This window comes from Sorex fumeus, unplaced genomic scaffold, assembly GCF_029834395.1.
Source record: "Sorex fumeus unplaced genomic scaffold, SorFum_2.1 ptg000007l, whole genome shotgun sequence".
NCBI lineage: Eukaryota > Metazoa > Chordata > Mammalia > Eulipotyphla > Soricidae > Sorex > Sorex fumeus.
In genome coordinates, this window is record NW_026606064.1 from 49,498,449 (window position 1) to 49,515,215 (window position 16,767).

General features: G+C 36.7%; 1 protein-coding gene across 5 annotated transcripts in view; it reads left to right on the forward strand.

Moving 5' to 3' along the window:
- The window catches only part of ENAH (ENAH actin regulator), a 162,527-nt gene that overhangs the window by 110,431 nt on the left and 35,329 nt on the right, over positions 1-16,767 (forward strand). For all 5 annotated transcript variants that reach the window (XM_056138482.1, XM_056138480.1, XM_056138483.1 and 2 more), the window contains exon 4: positions 15,643-15,727. In XM_056138482.1, coding sequence (XP_055994457.1) covers positions 15,643-15,727 — 85 coding nt within the window. The remainder of the gene's footprint in view (positions 1-15,642; positions 15,728-16,767) is intronic.

The window sequence follows — 16,767 nt, forward strand, 5'->3', positions numbered from 1 at the left end:
TTTTACTGATTTCTTTTTTCTTGAGTTTTTGGGCCACACCTGGCAATATGCAGGGATCACTCCTGGTGTAGGCTCAAGGGTCTATATGGGATGCCAGGGATTGAACTCCATTCAGCAGTGTGCAAGACAAACACCTTACTTGTTGTACTATCACTCCAGCCATGAATTTTCACTTATTTAAAAGCATGTTTATCATAAGGATATTGCCAAAGGAACACACAAGATTGCTTTTTCTGAAGATACCTACCACCTGTCTCTCCACCTCTCTCTGGTACTGTTCTAGTGTCCTGCCTTCTCATGGTTCTTCATTAGAAATCATGAAGAGGGGCTGGAGCACAGCGGGTAGGGCGTTTGCCTTGCATGCGGCCGACCCGGGTTCAATTCCCAGCATCCCATATGGTCCCCTGAGCACCGCCAGGAATGACTCCTGAGTGCAGAGCCAAGAGTGACCCCTGTGCATCACCAGGTGTGACCCAAAAAGCAAAAAAATAAAAGAAATCATGGAGAAAGAATTTGCCTTCACCTGAATTTCTTCACTTTGGGAAGTGACATGGAACCAGATCTCTTTACCCTTTTGGGGGAGTTAGGTGGGTTAGGGGGTTTTTGGGCTTGGGTTACAACCAGTTCTGGGAGGGAGGGTGGGAGGGAGTGAGGGAGGGAGAAGTGGCAAACCATGTGGTGCCAAAGATCAAAAAGGGTTGTGGTCCTGCAAGGCAAGCACCTTAACCCCTGTTTTATCAATATCAGGCCCTCTTCCTTCTTAAAAAGTGAGGATTTCCTGGAAACTTGTGGGATCTAATCTTATAGTATGTCAAAAACTTCAAAGATAAATTTTCTGGATTATTTTTTGGCATATGGAGTTTACCTATTCATATAAAAAATTTTTTTAAACATTTTTATCTCTGGGGCTGGAATGATAGCTCAGCTAATAGGGCGTTTGCCTTGCATGCAGCCAACCTGGGTTCAATTCCAATCTTCCCTTATGGTCCCCCAAGCAATGCCAGGAATAATTCCTGAGTGCAGAGCCAGGTATGACCCAAAACAAAAATAAAATTAAGTATTTTTATGACTTATTTAAATATTTCTGATCTTGTGTTTTTTCTATTCCTTCATTATAGAATTATGTAGATTCATTTCCACTTATTCTCTCTCCATTTGTGACATTTATACTTAGACTGTAGCCAGTACATAGTAAAACTTGAACTAATTTTATTTAAGTTGCATGCATTTTCAAAAAAACAAAAAAATTAGTTAAATCAAATGATCACATTATTTCCGTGTGTGCTAGTTCCAGGTACTGGGAAAATGGATATGACATAGAAAATTTCCTTTGGACATCTTATTATCTACTGAGGCAGAGAGCTGGCTCTAAACAGATATGTGGAGTAATGATTCAGTGTCCACTTTATAAATTGGAAAGACCTTCAGCTCTGCCAGTTGATATTGGGGTTTTACAATGTGTTTCCTTCTGGACTTTTGCTGCTGTTGAATGATTTCCTCATTCCCATTTTTCATTTTGCTTTATAAATAACAATTCCATTTTCATAGCTTATTTTTCTCTCTACTTGTGTTTTGTTTTTAAAATAGGACCTATCCTGGGGGCCGGAGTGATAGCACAGCGGGGTAGGGCGTTTGCCTTGCACGTGGCCAACCTGGGTTCGGTCCCCGGCATCCCATATGGTCCCCCAAGCACCGCCAGGAGTAATTCCTGAGTACAGAGCCAGGAGTGACCCCTGAGCATCGCTGAGTCAAAAGGCAAAAAAAAAAAAATTAAAATAGGACCTATTCTGGGCTGTGCTGAGGTGGCCCTGCAAGTGTTGCTTGGCATTCATGTCTGGTAGGGATTTCAGGGCCATAGAGTGTTGAGGATTGAACTCAGTCAGGTTTCGCACATACTAGACATGTTCTACCCCTTAAGTTATTTTCCTTATCCAGCTTGTTTGTAGAAGGTGAGGAGTAAATAGAAATTTAACATGGAAATTATATACTGAAGGAAGCAGAATAACAGACTTCTAGATTGAAGTAAATACAATATATATGTGTGTGTGTGTATATATATCACTTAAAATATTGTAATTAGTATTTGGTATACTTTTTCCTGAATTTTTTATGTTTCTACCTTATTGGGAAACATTCTTTTTAAAAATTTTTAACTTTTGTTTCAGGCACTGTGGTTTACAGTACTGTTAATGGTAGGGTTTCATGCATAACACATTCCAGTACCACACCCTCCCCTGAATGTCCACTTGCCTCCACCATTGACCTAGTATCATATCCCTCTATCCCAGTCCTTTTCCCCCCATCCTTCAGTTTCCTACTGAAAACCAATTGTCAATTTCTGTTGCTTTTGGGCATTGGAAAACATTGATTTGGGGGGAAGGGGAAGGAAGGTAGTATAACCCTCCTAATTTAAAGTTTTCTTCTGTTTTCTAATTTTGGCAGTATATGTAATGATGTTTTATATTTTCTTTATCTGTCATTGTCCTATTACTTCATTGGTCGTATTTAAATGGCATAGCAAAATGTATGAACTACTGACAATGAGATGTATTTTTTTAAAGAACAATGTAATAAAGATAACATATTATCTGTATAATTACATTTTAGGAATTGAAGTTAATAATGTCCAGTTTGTGGGACAATTTTTTTCTGTTCTGTTGATAGCCCATAGCTAATTAGTACATTTAATTTTGTTTAGTAAATCTATAGTGAACAAACTTTGTTTTTACATCTTCGGCAAGACAGTTTTTTTTAAATAAAATTTCATGTAGTTTTAAACTTCAAAAGTAAATTTGGACCCATCTGTCATTTGGGTATTAGGTATTGTCCTATGTTGTTTTATGTACAAGTGGCTCTGGATGTCAGTGACAATATATCATTAATTAGTGTGCAGAGAAAATGAGAAGGGCCTGGGAAGTAGAGTTCCCATGAAGAGAGAGACAGCTATCCTCATTTACCTTGAACAATCCCGAATGGACACATGTTCAGAGTCAAAACTTGAGAAGTGTCTTTGGATTGGGTGCTTGCTGCTAAGTGCCACGATGGCAGATCTGCTGTGGGCCTTCCCAGACTAGCAGTAGTATTTGCAAAGGGCATCAGATCCACACTGGCTCATCCGAATCTGTTGGTTGTCGTGACAAAATTTACTGCCTTCATTGTTGAAGACCCACTTTCTTGTCTGGAGTCAGAGACAGAAAACTTCACCTGGGGACTGAAGTGAGAGCACAGCGGGTAGGGCATTTGCCTTGCACATGGCCGACCCAGGTTCAATTCCCAGCATCCCATATGGTCCCCCAAGCTCTTGAGTGCAGAGCCAAAGAGTAACCCCTGCGCATCGCCAGGTGTGACCCCCCCCCAAAAAAAAAAGAAAGAAAACTTCACCTGACAACTGCTGCTCTTGGGTAATAGAATTCCAATATCCAGGACTGCCACCTGTATTTGAGGTGAAAACACGATTTCCTCCAGCTTCTTTAAAAGTCATGTGCTTATTATAAAAATTTGAACAATTCAGTAAAGCATAAAGGAGAAAGCAAATTCTAAAACCCATAATTAAAGCCTAAAATCGCACCATCCAGAGGATATCATATCTTTCCATGATGAAAAAATAATAGGCAGTAACATGCTTCCCAGCTTTGTGTTTTAAACTGTTTTGAGATAAAGAACTATAATGTGGCACTTCATTCTCCCCTATTTTTACTGGTCTTGCTTTACCTGGATTCAGTTCCCAGCACCGCATGTGGTCCTTCCAGCCTGAGCAATAGTACAGTAGGTAGGGCACTTGCCTTTCATGTGGCTGATCCGAGTTCAATCCTTGGCACCACATTTGGTTCTCCCAAGCACGCTAGGAGTGATCCCTGAGGACAGAGTCAGGAGTAAGCTCTGAGCACCACCAGGTGTATCCCCAAAACCAAAAGGAAAAAAAGAATACTTTGTAGAGCAGAGGACTAAATTTCCTATTCCAAATTGGGTATGAATAGAGATAGTGTTTAGTCAGTTTGTGACTCTGAAATTTATTCTCCAGACTCAGTTTTCTTGCCCAGGATTGGCTCTGCTAGCAATACCACTATATCACACACACAGGAACATGGAAACTTCTTATTTTATACCGAACTTTTTTTCCTCTTACAGAGGTAGGACAGAATAAGCATGAACTTCGAAAGTCTATTGAACTTTGAAAATGAAAAACCTCTCTGAGTGCTTTTAAACGTTTCAGTTCTTTACATGAGGAAGTGAAATAGCATGATTTTCCTTAAAAAGCTAACCCAGAGAGCATCCTCCTCCTATAATAGAATGCCTGAATGCCCCTCTTCCTCCGAATAACCCTTGCCCAGGGATTTAGGCACCTCCATTATTAAGCTTTAGTTTTATAGACCATTCCAGTTTTTGTTTGTTTTTTGGCTTTTTGAGTAACCGCTGGCTTTACTCAGGGGTTCTTCTGACTCTACACTCAAGAATTATTCCTGGTGGTGCTTGGAAGACCACATGGAATGCCGGAGATTGAAGCCAGTTGGCCACGTGCAAGGCAAATGCTCTACCCACTGTACTATTGCTCCGGCCCCTCTAGTTTTATTTTCTTGTCTCCCACTTTCTTCTCTAGTTAAACCATTTGACAAATTTGTTTTGTTTTGTTTTGTTTTGCTTTTTGGGTCACGCCCAGTGATGCTCAGGGGTTGCTCCTGGTTCTGCACTCAGGAATCACTCCTGGCGGTGTTTGGGGAACCATAGGGGATGCTGGGAATCAAACACGGGTTGGCTGTGTGCAAGGTAAATGCCCTACCTGCTGTGCTATCACTCCAGCCTCACAAATTTTATATTTTATCATTTCCTTTAAATTATTTTGAAGTGACTTATAGACTAAATAACTTGGAAAGTAGGCAGTAATTATGTTCATCGCTCTTGGCACTAGCAAAAGTAAAGCATACCTGTTGACCAAGAGAATAACAACATAGACAGAAGGAATGTGCATATGTTTGGGGGTTTGTTGTTGTTTTTAAATGGCTGTGCAGATGAAAATCAAATATAGCACATTTGAAAAACAGAAAGACCAGTATACTTGGAGCATAGTATGAATTGGATGACATGAGCAGTGATCTTCACACAACCCACCATCACACAGAGAACAGACACTGGATTTAGTATTGATCTTAAGAGCAGCAGGGAATTGTTGACGATATTTTACTAAGGAATTTTTAAAAAATCTGTATTAGTTATTAAAATGTCACTGGCTGCTGTGGGGAAGGAGAGAGGCACCAAGATTATTCAAGCGGACAACCTAGATAGGTGATATGGTTATATTTTAATCATTTAGTCATGTGGACTCAATTGTTGAACTTACTCCTTAACACATATGTTTATCGTTTATGTGTATGTCTTTTGGTATAGGCATTCTATATATTATAAAGCAAAAAATGAGAATGTAGGGGCAGGAAGATATTATAGCGGGTAATGCTCTTTCCTTGCTCCCAAGTTCCTCAGGTTTGATCCCTGGCACCCCATATAGTTCCCAAAGCTCATCAGAAGTGATCCCTGAACACAGCCAGGAGTAAGCCCTGACTACAGCCATGTCTAGTCCAAAAACAAACCCAAAAAAATGTAAAAAGATTTACAGAAAGATAAGCATTACTATTTTATTTTCTACCCTTGTGTATTTTTAGTATTCTGGAATATATGTCTCACTCATGGTGTGAATGAGATCTTGGAAAATGAACGGTGGCACTGGAGAGTATTTGAAGAGAGAAATTTGGACTTTGTGTTAGTAAGGCTGTGAAATTTAGTTACATACCAATAATAAAATAGGCACAAATGAGGAAACCCTCAACTTCTGGTTTGTATAACTGGGGACAACAACATTCATAAGAGTTAACAGATACTCTAGGTAATAAGCTATTTTGATTGATGAAGTGACCTTTTGAATGTGTGCCCTGAAGTGTAGTTTTATTGGAGCGTGTACTATAGTCTTTAATAGCAGATGGCAGAGTGGTGGGCGGTCCAGGGGTTTGATGGACAGATCTTGCTATGCCAAAAGGAAGCAACAGGGAAACAGAGTGTGGGGCAGGGATTACTCTCACCTTCAGAAATGTTAGGATATGACAACACTGGTAAATTATAGACCCCCCTAAGCTTTGGTTTAATGCTTCCAAGTTTCCTTACTGGAGTAATTGAGTCCACAACTAAAAATAAATGGCTTACAAAACAGATGCTGGACAGAGGAACAGCTTGAGACAATTGTCAGTCAAGCCTGATAAATTACCAAGTGGGAAGTTGTTTTCAGGCCCTAGGCTAATCAAATAAACCATTCTGCTTAAGATTTTTAAAATCAAGAGTCTGGAGCAATAGTAACAATGGGTAGGGCACTTGCCTTACATGCAGCCGACCATCGTTCAGTCCCTGGCATCCTATATAGTCCCCTGAGCACTGGCAGAAGTGATTCTTGAGCACAAAGTCAGAAATTTCCTGTGAGCGTTGCTGTAGGTAGCCCAGAAACAAATAAAAGTAAAGATTGAGAAGTTCTGTAAACTGGTATTTTTTCCCTATGTGACTCTAGATGTTGCATGCTGCTCTATTTACTCTGTATAGAGATTATTTGCTTTTAAAATGCCATCTCTTTAAAGATATCTTAATTCTCACTTCTGGTACCTTGCCCTAGTATGTACCTGATTCTCCACTCCACATCTTTTGAGATGTAATTGATATTGCAAGATAATTAAAGTGTAATGGTGGTGATTTGACATGTGTAGATATCGTGAAAGGATTCCTTCCATCTAAATTAACCATCCATCACCTCATATTTTTTTTTCTTTTTCTTTCTTGGGGTAGGAGGCTCCTCAAGTGATACTTCAGGGATCTAAGGATTATTCCCAGTGATTCTTAGCCAAGTAGCTCTTTCTCTCTCAGTCAAGTGTGAGGGCCCAGGATGCAGTGCTACTAGGGCCCCGTGTTTCTGAGCTTGTGTTGTTTTGGGGACCAAGCCAGGATCTCAATGTATCTCCCCATCTGTTGTTGTTGGGTCGTGTGTGTGTGTGTGTGTGTGTGTGTGTGTGTGTGAGAGAGAGAGAGAGAGAGAGAGAGAGAGAGAGAGAGAGAGAGAGAGATTGGCAGGGGAGGGGGGAAGACAGACAGAAAAAGAACATTTACGTTATCCTTTAAGCACATTTCAGTTATCCAGTGCAGTGTTATCAACTTTGGTTAAAATCATGGTACCCTTTAAATAACATGTTTCTATTTCCCCCACTGCTCATACCCTGACAACCACTTCTCTACTCTTTTTTTCCTACACTTTCCTGTAACTTCTTTGGCTCTTTCCGATTCCACAGACAGAGATATCTTTCAGTCTTTGACTTATTTTACTCGGTCTAATTCATGGAGGTCTGTGTATATTGTTGCAAACACAGGATTTCCTGCTTTCTTACGGTCAAATAATATAACATTCTATACGTACAATACTGCTGCTTCACCCATTCGTTTTTTGATAGTTTCCGTGTCCTGGCGGTTATGAAATACTGCAAGGAACATGGGGATTGCAGGTATTTCTTTGGTGTCCTGTTTTTATTTGCTTAGATAAATACCCAGAAAAGGATTACTGGATCATATGGCAGTCTATTTTTAATTTTTGGATGACCCTGCATACTGCCTGTTTTCCTTCATTGGCTGTACCAATTTACATTCCCAAGGTAACTGCTTTTTGATCCATCCGTATCACTGCAGGATCTTCATCCATCCATTCTGTATAGGTACCTTAGGAACACAAACATATTGCTTATATATCCTCTCAAAAATGTATGTAATAGAAATTTGTACATTATGAGAGTAATAACTGGGGGTTATTGGTCAAAAGTATGGACTTGATTAATTTGGGTACTCATTCAACCAGAGAGTACAAATCAAATTACACCAGTTTTTAAGTAACCATCTTATTTAATCATCAGAATTGCCTTGGGACTAACAGCTAATAGTGTAAACCTCTAAAGTCTAAGGCTGGTCTACTCTAGTAATTTGTGTAACAGTAAAACATAGTAATTCTGATCAAATCTAAACAGCCTGCCATTTCCTCCTGCTAATATCACTTCCAAGTTTTGTACATTTTTCTGCTTCTAATCACCGAAAGGACTTTTAAAAATGTTAAAAGATGGAGGAGATAGCTATTCTACAGACGACACAAGTAAAAAAAGAAAAGTCATGACAGGACTATTTTAAGATCAGAAGAACCAATAGTACTGGTCATTTTTCTTTCCTGTTAAGCCTAATATAGATGTAAAATTATGCTTTTTTGTGTGAATATATCTTCTATTCATGCTTTCTTTAGGGGCATGCTAACAGCTCCTCAGCCCCCAGCCTATTTTAAGATGACTAACTTAAAGGGAAATGTTTTCTTCCCACTAAAATGTAAGCTTATATGGACTCTTGATTGTAGTCCTTAAAATTAATTCTGCTGCAATTAACATATTACTGAATTTACCTAGACACTGTGTGGTCCCCTCCTTATCTCCCACTCCTGTCCCAACAAAGGTAAAGTTAATAGCATCTATAGTAAGGAGAAATGCTGTTAGCTTTATGCATAAGAATAATTTAGTGTCTAGGAAATGCAAACTGCAGTAGAATTTAAGCAACGTTATCAGGCCTTAGATCTGTATTCTATCTGATAATAGAAGCGAGATGCTTAGAAATATTAAGTACAGGAATGCTGCATAGTAGTCTAAATTGTGACAAGGTTGGGAGTTTGGGGTTGAAAATGTTTTGCCTTATGTAGTAAGAATTGACAATTGCAGGTGACTTTTTGCCAAAACGATTGTTAATAGGTTATGGCTGTTTCTTTGTTGTCAGAGATAACTTCTCAGGTTTTCCTTGCAAGTGTTTATATTTTCCTTATGTTTTTCCTTCATAAATATGGATTAAAGGAGCAAAAGGGTAAATATCTGAAGATTAGGCATGTTTTTTTGAATTTTTACTAAAGGTTTATAGAAGTAATAATTTATAGTCATTGGTAAGAGATTTTGGAAAGTTTTAATTTAAAATATAAATATTAAAAATTTAATTGTTTATCTCTTTTGGAATGACATAAAACTTGATAGACATTTTATATGTATGCCTGTGGTCCTATGTCATTACTGTGATAATTGTGCATGTGACTTAATGACAGCTTGGGTGGTTAGAAGTATTTAGCAGGAATGACATTTACTTTGTTTCTGCTTGAAAATAATCTTCTCTTTTAAGTAAGACAAGTTTATTTAAATTATATTAAATTTCATTTCTAAAATGATTTAAGATGTAAAACATTACAGCTTTTTCAATGTGCATATATAAGTATATTTCATATGTCATGCTTTGGTTGGCTGTGATTCTATGAAAACTTTTTTTAGTTTAAGTTACATTGTTTAAAGAGTACAATTTGGGAGGAAATCTAAAATACTGTCTTGTTTGCATTTTTGTAGTCTTTTTGAAGTCAGTATATTTAAAACCTGTTCATTGTTTCCTGGTTAATACCACTGGAACAGCAAAACCAGGCTGAAAAGAACTTATTTAGGACTTTATAGAAAATCATTGGTGTAAAATTTTGAATGTCACTAATATAATGAAAGAGTTTTGATTTTTACCATTCCAGTTTTGAGTGTCACATTTAGATAAATCCTTATTTTCATAAATTATCTCCGTCTCATTGAATATTTTATGTTAAAGAATTTATTTCATGAATATTTGAGATAAATTTAAATTCAGTCTGCTTATTAAATGGCTGTTTAATGTGGTCACATTTTTAATAAGCTATTTTGTCAAAATACACATGAAGAATAAAGGAACAATAAAATGTGGCTTGGTAAAATAAGTTTTTATGCTTTTAAAATGTAGAAAATTAGATATTTTATGTCAGTGGACATAAACTCTTCATTTGCTGTAAGCTTAAATGACTGATCATTTTTCAACTAATAGAAATGAGTTCATCTCATGTTAATCCTAAATATTTTCCCTTAAACTTTTTAGCTGCCAATTCTCCTAAATGAGCCTATAGTAAAAAAAGATACACATTTCATAAAATTAATTGCCATGGGTCTTGGCTTCCTTTACAGTTTAAAATATATAAACCTAATTCTATCACACTCTGTGGTTGGGTAACTCAGGAAATAATTAAGCTAGAAGTGCAGCACTTACAGGGGTTTTTCCAGAAACAGGAGTACACATAATTTTTTTAAGCTTATGTAAAGAAGATACTTTTTATTAAATTACAGCGCTTCCAGAATGAGGATCTAGCTAGGACGTATGTATAAATACATTTTGAACCTTTCAAAGCACCTTTTAGTTTATTGAAGTTCTTCAGATGGCCCCGTTGTCCTTTGAAGCTTCTAACACCAAGGTGTCTGTTGCAGCCCAGAGCAAGGTTACTGCTTCCCAGGACAGCACTAATTTGCGATGTATTTTCTGTGGTAAGCAACATTATGTTTACATTACTTTTTCAAGCTGTGGTACATACTACTTGCACATTTCCATAACTTTTGTTTCCTTAGGCCATAGTCTGGTTTTTGTGGTATTTGGGATTTGTAGCAAGCAACTGTTTCATATTGTGATATTTGTGTGGGTCATATAGGTTAATCCAGTCAGCTTTTGAGTTGGCATTCTTAGTTTTTACTTAGAATCAGAACCTTAAAAGAAGTACTCTTTCACTTTTTTCAGTGAATGAGAAGGGGTTTTGTTTGTGCGTTTGCTTTTTTTATTTTATTTATAAAATGTTTTTTGGTGTGCAGTCTTTTAGAATTCAAAGAGAAAAAGTATATCCATAGCTTTTGCTAAACTTTATTTTTAGGTGTATATGTGGTGAGGCAAAATAGCTAATTATTTGCTTTGAAAGGTTGATTTCTGAATAACAGCCTACTTTATTCAATAGGTTATCTATCTGTGGGTTAGGAGTGAATTTAGGTGTACAAAGTATTTTCTTTCACTCTCATTCTTATACACACATGTGCACCTACTTGTACTGTTTGCATGGACAATCAGATATGCCACTTAGGCACTCCAAATTGCAGTTAATCTGGTATATGCATATCCTTATCCTTACATAGGATATATCGATATCTGTATATACTCACATATCCTGTCTGAACTCCTTTCGTCTTATTGCTTGATTTTGTGTTTTGAAAATCCATGTTTAAAAAGTGATTTGAGGGGATCAAAGCAATAGCATAGCCAATAGGGCATTTACCTTGCACGCCACCAACCCGAGTTCAATCCCCAGTATCCCATATGATCCCTGAGCCCAGCAGGAGTGTACCCTGAGTCAGAGCTAGGAGTAAGCCCTGAACACTACTAGATTTGGCCCCAAAACAAAACCAAAAAAAAGTAACTTGATTCTGAATTTTTCCTCTGATATATGCCTTTTTGTGGGGCCTCTGTATCTATCTTTCTCACCAGATTTTTAAAACTTGAATTATAAAATGATAAGTTGCTAAGTTTTTAATAAACATTTTCAGCTACAATATGTACTTTATACATGTGGCCTAATTTTCAGTGTTAAGTATTATTGATCATGTTTCGCTGCATATAGTTATTTTGAAATTTATGTACTTGCTCATTTACGCAAAGGAGCATTTGTTGCAGATTTCCAAAAATGAATATTTCAGTGTTATTTCACAATCACCCAGAATTCTGTTTTACGATTACCCCAAGCAACACAGCTCCAGGCACACAGCAGTGAGCTTGTTATATGACTATAACCACCCACCCCACCTCCGAATTCTTCCTCTTACCAGAATCCACAGCCTCTGTAGATTGTGTTTAATTGGTATTTTTCCTATTTTTCTCCCTCCTCCTGGGTTCTTCAAGACCATCTGTTGAACTAATGAGTAATTATTTGTGTTTGTGATACTAGGACTTTTCAGTTCTCTCTGAAAACCTCCTTAATGGTTACATACTCCGCTACTTACATGTTCAGTTCCACATGTAAGATGCAGTTTGCCCAGTTACAGAGAAGAGTTTAATGATAGAGTTGAGCTAATTCTAAGTTGAAAATAAATATCTTTAAAAACAGGTTCCCCCCCCATTATTCACTTTAGTTGATTTAACTGTGTACAAACAATATAATTTCCACGTTACTAAGTTTACATTTGATTGTATTGTGCATAATAACACCAATTTGTCTTTTAGTCCTGTGTTTTCAAATAGTCTGTGCCTACATGTTACTAGATTTGTGAAAATTAAAATGTGACAATAAGTGATTTAGCCAAAATGTGCTTTAGCCAAAACTCAGTTTTGAAGTTGTCTGACGTGCCATTCATGATTGGTTAGGAGAGAGATTTTACTGATTTCCCTCATGTATAGGAAACCATAGCAGTGACATGGACACATTTTCCTTTTAGAGTAGCAATTAACATTCTTTATTGAAAGATTTCTAGCCAGACAAATTAATATCTCACTATCTTTGGCTGTGGTAACAAAAAAAAGTCTGTGATATCACGTACTATGAACAAAGCAGAGATGTTTTCTTCTCTTCCTGCCCCCGCCCCCAAATGAACAATTAACTCCCTCTTGATGTTCATAAAATACTGTCAGCTGCTCACTAGTTAGCTATTATCATTCTAGAAGAACATAGATACCGATTTAGGAATCTGACCTTATGCAGTAATAGGTAGATTCTGGAAAATATACTGCAGCTTACAACCTTGCCTGGTTTTCATTGCTGCTTCCTGTTGTGTGTGATTCTTTGGTATAATTGCTCAATCCTATAACCCAGTAGAGTCTTTAACAAAGAAGAAAAAACATAATTGTATACTTGAAGTTCATCATTTTCCTAGAATTCTTTTATTTAATGCTCGCATGCTTATCTTTCATAGGCACATGAATTTTATTGTGCTCTTTATTGTGACTTGACAGTATTGAAGAAGTAAAGCAACCTGGTTAAGATATGAGAAAATATTAAAGGAAAATCTTTTCCTCACCCCCTTTTCCCCTTTCAGCCCCCTTTTTAAAGTTTGTTTATGGAAAGACAGAATACTGAGTGATCACTATCAGCCACAGGGAAGAGATTTCTATTATGAGTTGTTTTTATTTTATTTTTGTTTGTTGGAGGGCCAACACTTCGCAGTGCTCAGGGATTACTCCTGGCTCTACACTTATGAATTAATCTTGGTGGTACTTGGGGGACCATGTGGGATGCTGGGGATCGAACCCGGGTAGGTGGTATGCACCGCAAGGCCTTACCCACTGTATTATCTCTCTGATCCCTGTTGTTTTCAGATCAAAACTAACCTATCACTTAAAAAGTATCTTCATAGAAGTTTTTCTTTGCTTCTCAGCTGCATGTAAAATTTTCATGATTTTTGATAAATGATTTTTATAATTAATTGTAGCAACAAAGAAATGTCGCCCACATTTTAAATTTTTTGGCTTTTTTTTTTGGGGGGGGTCACACCTGACGATGCTCAGGGATTACTCCTGGCTCTGTACTCAGGAATCACTCCTAGCAGTGCTGAGGGACTATATGGGATGCCGGGGATTGAACCCGGGTCAGCCGTGTGCAGGGCAAATGCCCTACCCACTATGCTACTGCTCTGGCCCCTATATTTAAATTTTTTATTTTAAAACAATTTGCTGGATAAACTTTAACTTGAAAAAATTCAAAATAATCTCTGTAAAATGCTAAAAAAATACCTTGTCTCATTCAAACTTTTTGGTGAATTGTTTCAAACGATTAGCTTTCATTAAAAAAATCTATTTACTACATGAGACTGAGTTAAACTTTTGACATCATTTTCTTGGATTTATATAACTAAAACTTGTATTGGCAAATTTTTTTCAATATAATCTATTAATGTAGTCATTAAGGTACAAGGTCTGCACTAGATATTTATAGTATATTTTTCTTTCAGATCCAAACAAATCTTATCTCCTCTGACCTCTAGGTGCTTATTTAAGTATGCATATATGTTTTGTTTTGAAGTTAAACCTGGGCTATAGAGATGATACAGCAGATAGATGTTCGCCTTGAATGTGACCAACCTGGGTTCAATCCCTGGCACCCCTTAAGGTCCCCGAAGCCCAACAGGAATGATCCCTGAGTGCAGTACCAGGAGTAAGCCCTGAGCACCATGAGTGTGGCAAAAAAAAAAATGTTAAACCATAATGATCTTGGGAGTTGCCCGTGATACTCATCTTTTATTTTTGTGTAAATATAACTTTGGATTCATAACATGCTCCCTCAGATAGTTTATTGAATTCTAGTCTGTTTACTAGATAAGCTATACCTTTTCATTTATATAAACATTTGAGTGCATTTTTTATTTGAAAAGCTTTCTGGATTTTTTGTTGTTGTTACTGATTACGAGATTAATATATTTTCATATTTCCTTTATGTGGTTCTCAAAATAGCAAGCTCTTTAGGAAATCTAATGAAATATATCACTGCAATTGTCATCTAATTTGTCTTAAGGGGACAAATTAAATGATTAGTTTAAAAACATGTGTAAAGAGATGAGGAAAAATATTAGTAGGTAAGTTCAGATCAAATTGCTTCCTTTTCTACACTTGGGATATACTAGTACTGTATTCTGATCTAATGGGCCGTGTCCTTCTAGTTGTGAAGTCTGTTCCACTAGTACAAAACATTTCATACTTTTAATCTAGATTATAAGACTTTGCCTTAGTATGCAGCATAATTTATTAATATTTTTTATACTAGTGGTATAGAGAGAGTACTTTCAGAATCACTACTTGGGGCATTTGCTGGTACATTAGCATTCATAGATATGTACACCATACTACTAGTCTCATATTTCTATCCAGGAGTGAAAAATTACTATTTCCTTATTTTGTTTACTGAGTTAGATTTGAAGGTGGTTCTGCTTTAACCCTAGGCATTGTATTTCTCTCATTTTATTATACATTTAATTAAAATCTCCCATAATTTAGTGGCATTCTTTATAGGATGCTGAAAGGGGTCAGAGTGGGGGTTTTTGTATATGATGGTGGGAATAGATGGTCATTAGTTTCTTATGACAGAGCCATGTTGGTGTGAATGAAAGTTTTATTTTCTTTTTTTTTTACACCCAATAAAATATTAAGATTATCTTTGTTACATTAAAATTTTAGATAAGTTGCTTATTAAATATCAAAGTTTAGCAAATGTTTGTTTTCATCAGTGTTGGAAATATAAGAATGGCAGTTAAATTAGGCAAATTTGATGACTGCATTAGCGTATTTCAGTCTAGTAATAAGGTTCTCATGCTCTCTCTTTCCTGTTTTTCATTTCCAGTGTTCTATTTAGGTGAGTTTTTGAATTCTGATTTTTTCATTTAAGTTCTCCTCCACTTCATGACTAAGTGCCCAACGAGAATGTCTCATTGTCTTAGAAAATGTCAAGCTTAGGTGCCTATACAGATGCTCATTGAACACTTGCTTTACTCAAGCTCTTCATATATAAGTGTTTATTTTTCCTTTATTGTTGATGTTCTCCATTTATTTCAAGCAAGCCTTCTGAAGATGATGACAGTATTATGTTGCAGTCTTTCATTTGCTGTGTGTTATGTAAAGCTTACATTTTATTTTGCTAAAAAAAGAAGACACATTTGTAAATATGTGGTTTTGTGTTATTCTCATGATTTTATCTCCTCTGTCCAGCAAAATATAAAGGTAATTTTCATCTGTAATGTTTTCTTCCCTTTTTAGGGCCAACATTGCCTAGGCAAAATTCACAACTACCTTCCCAAGTTCAAAATGGCCCATCACAAGAAGAATTGGAAATTCAAAGAAGGTAAATTTACAAGTTGTTGCTTTTTTTTTCCCCTTTCTTCTGATGCTAGAACTGTGACTTAGCCTAGTTTTGAAAGAAGATGAATAATTTGGAAGCTAAATATTTGTTAGATTATTAAATTTTGAATTGCTGTTAGTGATGAGATACTTGTAGATGAGATGGACACATGATGCCATAAAATTATATTTCTGCTTTTTAAAACTTATATACAGACTCTAAGTTTTAAATGTAGACAATCCCTCACTTATGGTAGCTCAGCATGTTTTGACTTTTACAGTGGGGCGAAGAGAGACAGATTCAGTCAAAGTCATACATTAGCCTTGATGCTCAGTGTGGTTTGATCCTTCCCCCCCTACTGATATTGGGGATTGGCAGTGAACTGCACCTGTTGCTCATGAACCACATCATCACCAGGGGAAGCATCCAATACAGACTTTCTCACTTTCAGTCCAGTAGTCAATAGACAACATGAACTGTTCAATACTTTATTGTAAACTACTTAATGATATAATCAGCCTACCTGTGGCTGAATATTGTGTCCTGAACATGTTTAACATTAGCTTAGCTGTGCTATAGTTTAACATTAGCTGAGCTACCATAAGTTAGTGGGTTAGGTGTAAGGCATTCATCTTGAGATATTACCATAGGTTATAATAGTATAATACAAGTCTCTAAATTATAAACTGCTTTGTAACGATCATTTTATAAAATTTACTTACATTTAGTCATTAAAATGAGCTAGTAAGTTAAGGTGTTTTCTTTTAAATAATCGAAACCATTTTGAATCTGTTCATGCCCATGGTCCCTTGAGCAGCATCAAGTATGAACCCTAAACACATAAACAAAACATATGTGCAGCATTCCTCTGCCCAAAGGATCTTTGTTCTCTTGAGCACTGCTGGTTGTGCCCTCCACCCCCACAAAACCCCAAAACAAAACCAAAAAATTTCATGCTGCTTCTATGTTTTTCCTATCTGTATACTACTAGCCCTAGAAGAGCTGTGTAAACTTGATTTTTCTCCATAAAGAAGTAAACTCAT